Source organism: Sinocyclocheilus anshuiensis, unplaced genomic scaffold (genome assembly GCF_001515605.1).
Source record: "Sinocyclocheilus anshuiensis isolate Anshui unplaced genomic scaffold, SAMN03320099.WGS_v1.1 scaffold709, whole genome shotgun sequence".
NCBI lineage: Eukaryota > Metazoa > Chordata > Actinopteri > Cypriniformes > Cyprinidae > Sinocyclocheilus > Sinocyclocheilus anshuiensis.
The window spans coordinates 604,486-616,585 of NW_015540926.1; the positions used below are offsets into that span (position 1 = coordinate 604,486).

At 33.9% G+C, this 12,100-nt stretch overlaps 1 protein-coding gene across 1 annotated transcript in view; it reads left to right on the forward strand.

Moving 5' to 3' along the window:
• The window catches only part of LOC107689348 (gamma-aminobutyric acid receptor subunit pi), a 79,811-nt gene that overhangs the window by 59,169 nt on the left and 8,542 nt on the right, over positions 1-12,100 (forward strand). Inside the window, exons 3-8 of the mRNA XM_016487302.1 lie at positions 204-316; positions 1,384-1,451; positions 2,001-2,218; positions 4,786-4,868; positions 8,541-8,678; positions 10,333-10,485. Of these exons, the coding sequence (XP_016342788.1) occupies positions 204-316; positions 1,384-1,451; positions 2,001-2,218; positions 4,786-4,868; positions 8,541-8,678; positions 10,333-10,485 (773 nt within the window). The remainder of the gene's footprint in view (positions 1-203; positions 317-1,383; positions 1,452-2,000; positions 2,219-4,785; positions 4,869-8,540; positions 8,679-10,332; positions 10,486-12,100) is intronic.

Consider the following 12,100-nt stretch of genomic DNA (forward strand, 5'->3'; position numbering starts at 1 on the left):
TCTCTCTCTCTCTCTCTCTCTCTCTCTGTCTCTCTATCTTAATGTAAAGTTGTTGTGGGATCTGAACACTGTTATCAGTGTGGGCCGCTGATTTAACACTGAAACCAAACCGTTCATCAGCGATCTGCCCTGAAATAATGACAGTGCAGAGGAAGCGAAACCTTCTTTCTCTTCGTTCATATTCCTCCGTGTTTCTCCCACAGGTTTCTGGAGAACTCTCTGCTCAGCTCCGAGGTGAAAGAGGGAGAGATTCTTCCTCCGACCATCCAGAAGCTGATGAAAGGATACAACAAATACCTCCGGCCTTTCTTTGACAGTAAGGACGTAATGGATGTTTAATGCATGTGCGTGTTTATGTGGGCTGAACGGTGATTTACTCCAACATTTTCATTTAAAACAGATTGTTTGATGCTTGGTTATGCTACACATTCAAACGAGAATCTAAATGTGATTGAGCCACAGTATCATCAATCAGAAAGTGAGAGAAAGATGCTCAGAAGTCAATTAAGACACGGTTTCGTTGTACATGAACAACATGTCAAGAGTTTAACTAACCTTCTCAGTAAGATTCTCTTTAAACTGTTGCTCTTGTTATTTGAATTAGCACTATAGCGCCCCTTGTGGCGTCTTCTGAGACATTACAAAATGCAATAACATGCAATCGAGCCTGCGTTGCTCTCGAACAAATATGCATGCTCACTTATTATTTTAAGTACAATTGAGATACCATTGTAGTTTTTTGTTAATATTTTGAATTAGATTTAAAAAAAAATCTAAATCATTATCTCAAATCAGTCCAGCGTTCTGGAAAAAACAGGATTTTATTTATTTTTTGCCATGTCGCAGAGTATAAGCAACTAACAAAAGTATTCTTGTAACTCACAGTACGGCATGGTGCTAATAACGTCAAGATCATTGGGATTCGCAAAGAATGCATTAACTAATCGAGTGTAAACCTTGAATGCAATGCAAGTCGCTTCAGATAAAACCGTCTGCTAAATGCATGAATGCAAAAGCTGTTTAATGAGACTAAACTCCAGTAGTTGGTATGAAATCAATCCACTGTTGATGTCGAATCGTTTGCATCTTTGCATTGCTTCCCGTCGCTCTTACGGCGTAATGCATTTCTCACAGCTGCTCATCTCAGAGTAAATTGCCTTTCCACTCACATCTCTCACAGTGCATTCGTGTGAAGTTCTGCTGGCGAATCCGAAGGGACAGATACTTCAATAACGCAGTGAATCGGCATCTCCTCCTGAGTCATAGTTTCAGAGTAAACAGCTGAGAGTTGCGTCTTTAACAAGGATTCTCTGAATTACGATGGATTGCAGAGCTGCAGATGTACATGATGTTTGCATGGCTTCTCTCGTCTCTGTGCTTCAGATGGTCCCGTCACGGTGGGCATGAGTTTAGACATCGCCAGCATTGATACGATATCAGAGATCAACATGGTGAGAAACACACACCACACCTGGGAGTGAAATTAAAATATCTTATACATTAGTTTCCATGAATGATGACTTCGAAATGTGTTATGTGCTCATTATTATTTGTATTGATTGATTGATTGATTGCTCATGCTTGAGGTTGAGGGATTGCGAAATATTAACAATATTATAATAAATAGTAATGTTTTTAAATAATAATAATAATAATTAAATAATATTTAAAACATGTTTATTATTTATTTAACTTAAATATTTTATAAAGTTTTTTTTTACATGATTAATAATGACAATTTAAAACAAAACAATAATAATATTTCAAAATAATATTAAAATATGTATTCTTCTTATTGCTTGTACTTAAAGTCAAGGGTTTGTTCATATTCTTAACCTCAAGCATTAATCTTTGGCTCATCTCACACAGTTTATGTTGTTCTGTTCATAAAATGTGAAAATGTATATTTGTAGTGTTTGCTAAATCATTATGGATGCTCTGCTGTTGTATTATAAGAACTTAATTCGTTGCTGATCGAGCTGCTGTTGTTGACTGGGCAGGATTACACGGCCACGATCTTCCTCCGGCAGCGCTGGACAGACGAGCGGCTCGTGTTTGAAGGCAATAAGAGCTTGAGTCTGGACGGGCGACTGGTGGAGCTGCTGTGGGTCCCAGACACCTTTATAGTGGACTCCAAGAAGTCCTTCCTCCACGACATCACCGTGGAGAACCGACTGATCCGGATCTTTCCCAACGGAACCGTTCTCTATGCGCTCCGGTGAGGCTTTATCTCGTCTGTAGCACAGATATATATATATAGCTGTGAATCTGCTCGAGCTGGACTGATGTTTAGTCTGAATTCAGTTAGTAATCTTTATATGTTTATTTAGTAACAATAATAGTAATCATCGTCATCATCATCATTTAAAATATTATTATTGTTATTATGAATATATTTTTATTTTTTTAATAATAATAAAAAATAGCTAAAGTTATTTTTAAAAATCATGTATTATTATTAATTTATGTATTTTTATATTATTAATAATTAATAATGACAATAATTAGTAAAAATAATAACAATACATAATTAAGTATATAATAATATAGGTATTTTTCATAATTTTTTATTGTTGTTTTTGTAATTATTATTATTATTGGTAATAACAATAATAATATTAAATTCAAACCTTGTTAAAATGAATAACAATTCAAAATAAAGAAGTCTGAATTCAGTTTTGCATCTTATTTAAATATTTAGAATGTTTATTTAGTTGTTTTTATTTAAAAATAATAAATAACAAATGATAATAAATAACAAAACAAATTATATAAACTTATTTATTATTATACATTTGTTTATTTTTACATAATAATAATAATAATTAATAATAATTTTATAATAGTGATGATGATGATTATTATTATTATTTTATTTATTTTATTTTTTTTCCAAATTGTGCAGCTCTACAAACAAGCTCAGAAAATCTGGATTTTTTTAAATCGCTTGGTTTAATGATGTTATAGATATTTCTACTGGAAAGCAAGACTAAAATACTAGGGCTGTCAAAATTAACGCATTAATGCAAACTCATTTTAACGGCACTAATTTTAATAACGCACGATTAACGAAGCGCGCATGTTTTGTTTGACCCGTGGCCTAACCCGTAGTTGGAGAAATGGAGATGCACAATGTTGCAAACTTAGCAACTTTTTTCGCTAGATTTAGTAACTTTTCTATGGAAGCCCGTTTCCGCCACTGAATAAAAAATAAAAAAAAAGGTAATTGCGACTTTTTATCTCACAATTCTGACTTTTTTTCACAGAATTGTGAGATATAAACTCACATTAAGTATATAATAATATAGGTATTTTTCATAATTTTTTATTGTTGTTTTTGTAATTATTATTATTATTGGTAATAACAATAATAATATTAAATTCAAACCTTGTTAAAATGAATAACAATTCAAAATAAAGAAGTCTGAATTCAGTTTTGCATCTTATTTAAATATTTAGAATGTTTATTTAGTTGTTTTTATTTAAAAATAATAAATAACAAATGATAATAAATAACAAAACAAATTATATAAACTTATTTATTATTATACATTTGTTTATTTTTACATAATAATAATAATAATTAATAATAATTTTATAATAGTGATGATGATGATTATTATTATTATTTTATTTATTTTATTTTTTTTCCAAATTGTGCAGCTCTACAAACAAGCTCAGAAAATCTGGATTTTTTTAAATCGCTTGGTTTAATGATGTTATAGATATTTCTACTGGAAAGCAAGACTAAAATACTAGGGCTGTCAAAATTAACGCATTAATGCAAACTCATTTTAACGGCACTAATTTTAATAACGCGCGATTAACGAAGCGTGCATGTTCTGTTTGACCCGTGGCCTAACCCGTAGTTGGAGAAATGGAGATGCACAGTGTTGCCAACTTGGCGACTTTTTTCAAAAAAGCGCCTAGCAACAATACATAACACATAATTAGACAAACCTTATTTAGTTTCGGAGACTCGCCGGTATGCTCTGTTCAGCGAGCGGCTGAGAGGAGCAGCACAGCTATTGTCTTTATCTTATGTGTATTTGGTTTCATCAGACGACGGCTCGATTATAAATCAGGATTTTTGTGCAGATTAACATCTTGGAAGGGAGAGCTATGTAGTCTTAATGGGTCACGTTTCAGTCTCTATTTCATATTCATTCCATCGTCTGACAACAGAAACAGTAAAATATATCAATGAAAACTGTTTTATTGAGAATTTAGCTGCATCGAAATACAGTATATGTGGGCACAGAGAGGCAAACAAATGTAATAATAAATGTACATTTTGCATGTTCAGAAGAAGTGATCTGCCCTGTCCTGCGAATAATGTAAACAGGCTTGTGTAAGTAAATACATTGCTCAGTGCAAAGAAAGAGAAATAAAGGGAACCTGGTATTTCTATGTTCTTTTTTCATTTTCAAACACGAACAAGTTCTTTGAAAAACATCTATGACCTTTGAAACATGTCTAGTCTTCATGCTCTATGTTGACTATGGTTTCACTAATAATAAACATACATTTGCATAAAACATCTTTATTTGTCCATGCATATGTTGATTAGAGTATTAAAAACTTGAAAAGTATTAATTTAAGGTACATTTAGAACAGATAAAAATGGAATTAATCGCGATTAAATATTTTAATCGATTGACAGTCCTATAAAATACTGATTACGGATGGGATGTTTTGCAGTCTGTGCCTCTTTACCTTTCATTAAACGTCAGAAATGATGAGAACATGTCAGTGTTTATGAGTGTTTATGTTTTCTCTCTGTAGGATCACCACGACTGTGGCCTGTAACATGGATCTGACCAAATATCCCATGGACAAACAGACGTGCACCTTACAACTAGAGAGCTGTAAGAAAACACACGCACTTCCAGCTTTTGCTTCCCCAAAGTGTTGCTCTGTCAACAACCTGACGTTTTTGGGCTCTTGTTTGTGACATCTGTACTCATAAAACGGCACGTTTCATATTCACGCTGTTTCATATTTGATAAGAACATGTTGTGGTTGCATCCAAACACGCCACATTACGCCTGTTTACTTTCCATGCACGTGCATGCAATGCAGATCTCTGATGTGTAGTTGCATAAGATAATATATAAATAAATATTACAGACAGACAGACAGAAATCAGTCCAAGATGCTCCTGTATTGATGTGTGTAGATTCAGGTCAATTTAGTTTCCCATGGAACCTGATTTGCGTTCGTTTGGCCCCTAAAGCTGCTTTATCTTCTTGCTGACTTTATCTTTCTCTCTTCTGCTGTTCTCTGAGCTCCTCGTTCTTGTGAGTTTTGGATGTGGATCTCTTCCACGTCTTCTGCTGGTGCTTATATAAGAGCGGCGGCTTAAAGAGTAGAGGTTTAGATGAGCTTCTTTAGTCTCAGTCTGTCGCCCACAAACCGCAGTCTTTCTCTAATGAAACGCCCGAGAGCTGCTTTGGTAACACTTTACAACGGGTCATTTGTTAACATTAGTTAATGTATTAAACGAACGATGAACAATACATTTATTAAACTATTTATTCATCTTTGTTAATGTTAGTTAATAAAAATACAGTCGTTCATGGTTTGTTCATGTTAGTTCACAGTAAATGCTGAAATTAACATTAACTAAGATTAATAAATGCTGTAGAAGTATTGTTCATTCTTAGTTCATGTTAAACTAATGTAGTTAACTAATGAAACTTACTGTAAAGTGTTAGCGTCTTTTGTTGTTGTTTGCATTGTGACATTATTTTCATGACAATTTTGCCCCAAATTGTAATTTTCCACAGGTTTTCCAAAGAACTATTTATTCATCTTTGTTAATGTTAGTTAATAACAATACAGTCGTTCATGGTTTGTTCATGTTAGTTCACAGTAAATGCTGAAATTAACATTAACGAAGATTAATAAATGCTGTAGAAGTATTGTTCATTCTTAGTTCATGTTAAACTAATGTAGTTAACTAATGAAACTTACTGTAAAGTGTTAGCGTCTTTTGTTGTTGTTTGCATTGTGACATTATTTTCATGACAATTTTGCCCCAAATTGTAATTTTCCACAGGTTTTCCAAAGAAAAAGTATTCTATATAAACATAATATGCAGTTATTTTGCTATAGATTTTCATGAAAATATGATTTATGCACATTTTGCTAAAAAAAGGCTAGATTTTTCACATTATTGAATTATTTGAACAAACAATCATATGAACATAATTCATAATTATTTTGGAATTTTTAAATTTGCAAACATAATTTTTCATGAACTGATGATTTAAGCACATTTTCTCAAAAATTCTGAAAGTCCTTTTTTTCCCCCACAGATTTTCCAAAGCAAATTATTTGCACACCCTTTCATAATTATTTTTTCGCAATTGTATTTATTTATTGTTTGTTTGTTTGTTTTGTTTTTCAATTTTTAAATATATTTTACATGAAAACATTTAAGCACATTTTCTCCCAAATTCTGAAAGGCCAGTTTTTTTTTCGTTCAGATTTATTTACACAATTTTTCATAAGAACGTAACGTGCAGTTCTTTTTCAATTGTTAAGTATATTTTTTACGAAACGGCGATTTAAGCACATTTTGTCCCAAATTAGCCAGATATTTTTTTGCGCAAATTTTCCAATGAGAATTATTTGCACAATCTTTTATATGAACATAATGCATAGCTCTTTTGCCATTTTTACGGGGTTTTTTTTACCGTTAATTTAGAAATAATGGCTTTTGCTCACTGAGCCCTTCAGTTGCGTTGTGCATTTTTAAGAAAACAGCCAAAAATGTCAGCATGAAGTAAATACCATCACATAACAAAGTATCCAGCAGACTGTCACATATTTCTTCCAGAAGTTGTGCATCACTTGTCTGAACACAAATGGCATCGTTTTGAACATTAAACTATCCATGCATTTGGCAGACGTTACATGCAATCTGACTTCCTCCAAGGAATTTTATTTTTGGAAATTCATGTCGATGTACAGGTCAAACGCTTCTGAAATTGAGCTCAAATATTTATACGACGTTTGACAGAAATCGTGAGACCGGCACAATGAAAGATTCTCCGTCTTTGTGCCTGATGGATCATATGCAGAGACGTGGTGGATTGAGATGTTCAAAGGTGGCTTTGTTTCAAACGAGGGTTTCTAAAGTCTCTTTGAATCATGGCCTTTCATCTAGACGTTATATTCGCGTGCCACGCAGTGAACCACATCAAGACAGAACCCGCTCCCTGCATGCAGCATATTGCATGTCTTAATTGCAAAGTCTAAATCACGGTTTACTGTACAGATATATAATGTGAGACTGCAGTGGCTCACAGTCGTGTGTGAGATTAGAAACACTCCATCACGCGCCGTTTCTGTCTTCAGGGAGTCTGAGTGAACACACATTAATGAATCCAGAAAACACATCTCACAGACGCTCAGTATCTGATTACTGTCACACAGCGCCACCAAGAGCACACATACTGACATTACACACCCATACATGTGGACATTTATCTGATAGAGTCACTACACGTCAAAATATGAAATCTAATGCTTAATATATGAAATAATTAGACTGCATTTACAATGTGTCCCTTATCAGATCACTCCAGAACTGACCTGCATGCGTCAAATTCTCTTCTCTTGTTCATAATAATGTCAATTTCTTAATATAATTTAATCTGTTGTTAAAATGTTGTGTTTATATGAAACTACAAAAACATTGGACTTCTAGTCTTGCGTCTTTGCTTGAGCATTAACATTTGAATTTTTGTTTTCACTGATCAAAGCAAGTGTGAGAATGGATTAATATTAAAACAAATACACTAGTGTTCAAAAGTTTGGGTTTAAAATGATTTATTTTATTTTATTAATTTATTTATTTTGTTTTAGAAATGAACACTTTTATTCATCAAGGATGCATTAAATTGATCAAAAGTGAAAGTGAAGACATTTATAATGTTACAAAGTATTTCTATTTCAAATAAATGCTGTTTTTTTTTACTTTCTATTTATCTGTGAATCCTGAAAAATAAAATGTATCACAGTTTCCACGAAAATATTGTGCAGCACAACTGTTTTCAACATTGATAATAATCAGAAATGTTTCTCGAGCAGCAAATCAGCATATTAGAATGATTTCTGAAGATCATGTGACACTGAAGACTGGAGTAATGATGCTGAAAATACAGCTGCGCATCACAGAAATTACAGTTTAACAGATATTCACATAGAAAACAGCTGTTTTACATTGTAATAATATTTCACAATTTTACAGTATTTTAGATCAAATCAATTCAGCCTTGGTGAGCAGAAGAGAGACTCTTTCAAAAACATTAAAAAATCTTACCAATCCCAAGCTTTTGACCGGTAGTGTATATTTTTGCCCATTTCAGTGTAAAACTTACAGTATATAGTGCAATTCATAAATTGTCTTTGTATCGTATGATTCAAGGGTAAATTGACCATGCAATGTTGATGTATACGACGAGACATATCTGATTTATTTCCCACGTATGAAAGTGTGATTTTTACATATGCTGTTTATCTGTTCACAGGGGGTTATAACGTCAATGACGTGATGTTTTACTGGGCGCGTGGGAACGACTCTGTGAGCGGTTTGGACACGCTGAGACTGGCTCAGTACACCATAGAGGATCATTACACCTCAGAATCCGAGGCCGTATATGAGACGGGTACACAAGACCACAAACACACCACAGTCACACATCTAACGTCTGTGGAGCAGCTTATTAAACAACGCCAGATAATAACACCTGCTTCATCAGAAATGACACTGAAGTGGCCATGTTTCTTGTTTACGGCAGATTATTGCTTTGTGAGTTCAGCAGTGACTCCAGAACAATAATTTGCTCTCATATTTCAAAATGACCATCATTCCTCTTATTTTAAGAGTGGCATAGGCTATGTACACACTGCAGCTGAATTTGGGTGTAAATTCAGCTTTTAGTGCTTAATCCTGTTTAGGGTTGCAAAGGGGTGGAAAATATCCGGTAAATTTCCGGAAACTTTCCATAAATCCCTGGAAGATTCCAAAAACTCCTGGAATGTTTCCGAAATGTACTGGACATTTTCCACCTTTTTGCAACCCTATTCCTGTTCTGTAAACACAGTTCAGTAATTTAAAGGAGTGACAAACGCATTCTGCAATCAACTTGACTCCTGAAAAATGCAGGCAGTGAGAACAACGTTTACAGAAATTCTATACAGTGTGTACGGAACCGAACTGAACAACTAGTTGTTAATGGCGTATTTAAACATGTATCAGAGTTGTGTGTTTTCTGTCACAGAGTACGTTTTGACTTATTAATGTTGCCAGATCTTGCTAGAAAAGAACAGCAAGTAAGAACAAGCCCATAATAAACTCAAATCCAGATGCTTGGAAATAAGTCACATACCAAAATATCGCGACCTGCACCTGCCTACTTTATTGACTCTAAGCTGGATCGCTTATTGAGCCAAGCTCAAACAATAAGCCCAAAGATGCTTAATAAGCGTCGCTTATAATAAGTGGACATGTCAACCACTCAAGAGCACACTCTACAAAGTAGCCTTTCAAACCTAAACAAATATGTGACCCTGGACCACAAAACCAGTCTTAAGTGTAAATTTTTTCAAAATTGAGATTTATACATCATCTGAAAGCTGGATAAATAATCTTTCCATTGATGTATGGTTTGTTAGGATAGGACAATATTTGGCTGAGATACAACTATTTGAAAATCTGGAATCTGAGGGTGCAAAAAAAAATCTAAATATTGAGAAAATCACCTTTAAAGTTGTCCAAATGAAGTTCTTAGCAATGCATATTACTAATAAAAAATTAAGTTTTGATATATTTACGGTAGGAAATTGACATAATATCTTCATGGAACATGATCTTTACTTAATCCTAATGATTTTTGGCATAAAAGAAAAATCAATAATTTTGACCCATACAGTGTATTGTTGGCTATTGCTACAAATATACCCCAGCGACTTAAGACTGCTTTTGTGCTGCAGGGACACATTTGACTCCTCTGTCAACAGTGGTTTAGTTAAAATCGGTGAACATAATAAGTCTTTGGTTGCTGTATTATTACTTTGGTTGAAATAGCGGATACCAAAACATTGCTATGGTGTCAATCATCGCAGTTACGAGAGTGAGTTCTGTTCCATACACACATAAACCTGCAATGATAATGATATGGTTGGCACTCCTGAAACTTTACAGTGTGTACAAACCACTCCAATAACTTCTTAATCTCTGATTTATTGATGGTCTTGAAGATTTTTACTTGGGACGGACAGCATTAGCATTTCACATCACTACTTTGAATCTCTTCCCAGGAAATTATCCCAAGCTGATTTTTCATTTCGAGCTGAAGAGGAGTATCCTGTACTTCATCCTGGAGACGTACGTGCCATCCAGCCTGCTGGTGGTGCTGTCCTGGGTCTCTTTCTGGATCAGCCAGTCATCCGTCCCCGCTCGCATCTGCATAGGTACGGTGATGCGTTTCATTGGCTGTGCAATTTATATTTAAGAAAAATTAAATATGTTGAGATAGGCTCAAACTATTCCACTAGAATGTTACACTGAAGAAAGATGTGTAGATAAAACATAATGTAGGTCCTTATACTAATACATTTTATATGGTGATTGATTGGATACAATAAAACAAAGATTATTGGTTTTAAAATAAAATACTATTTCAGGCTTCATGTTCATCACATTCAATGTGCTACTTGCCAGTAACATTTACTGACCATTTCAGAGTGAAAATTGTTTCATAGTAAATCTACACCATTTTTTTCAGTGTAGTAGCCACACAGAACATACTTAGTAACCACACATACAATATAATAACAGCAAAAGCTAATTGTGTTATGACTCATAAACACTCAACAGTTCAGAACTAGGGTTGCAACAAACGATTATTTTGATACTCGATTAATCTAACGATTATTAGAACGATTAATCGATAAATCTTCAATTAATTAATCAGTAGACTTTGATTTTTCAGCTTTTGCAATTAGTTAAAATATTGAGTTATACATATTCTAACAAATAAATAAAGGTAATCACTTCAGCTTTTGAAAATCATATTATGTAATTACAATTATTATATAATTAATTTATACAAATAAATATATTTGGCACACAAAATGAGATGACAGACAGAGAAACTCTCTTATTCACCATTTAATTAGCTTTATGAAAAGTAACTGAATGACACATCATTCTGCCTAACATCTCCTTTTGTAAGTCATCTGGATAAGAAACAAAATAATGTTAAGTGATAAGACGTTTTATTTTTGGATAAACTGTTTTATTCACAACATAATCTCTCTTAAAATACCTTACAGGGTTATGATAATCAAAACAGTCCTGAGCTAGATCAAGCTTTGATCTCCGCAAACCAAACTATCACTTTAATAAAATAATATTTTTTCCCCCACTAATAAAAAGATTTTATCATTAGCTAGCTCCACACTGGAGAGCTGCTTTATAACAGAAAATCAAGTTGTAATTCTAACTGAAAGCGACACTGACTCTGGTTTTTCATGTTTAAAACTGTAAAGCTGCTTGATTTAAGGCTATCTATTGCATAAAGTACTATACAAATAAACATGACTGGACGTGACTGGACTTTACTGGAGTACTGAACTGCAGAGCTCGTGCAAACATCCACATCGCTGTAATCAGATGTGTTTTTAACTGCTGCTTTCACACCGCTGTCAGTTTTTGTTGTGTGTATTTCGTTATTGAGAGGAAAGCATGCAGCATATATTTACATATTCATACAAATGCCACTCGGCAGCTTCAGGTTCAGCTGAGTTTGCTCTGAAGTGCTGTCTTCTCTTGAATTGCATCCAGGAGGGCTGAATTACAGTTTTGGGCTACAGCGCCACACTGGTCAAACCACATTATTGCAGGCTCTTTCATTAGGTCATATGTATGGAAGCCCGTTTCCGCCACTGAATACAAAATTTTAAAAAGGTTATTGCGACTTTTTATCTTACAATTCTGCATTTTTTTTCACAGAATTGTGAGATATAAACTCGCAATTGCGAGTTATAAAGTCAGAATTGCGAGATATAAAGTCAGAATTGCGAG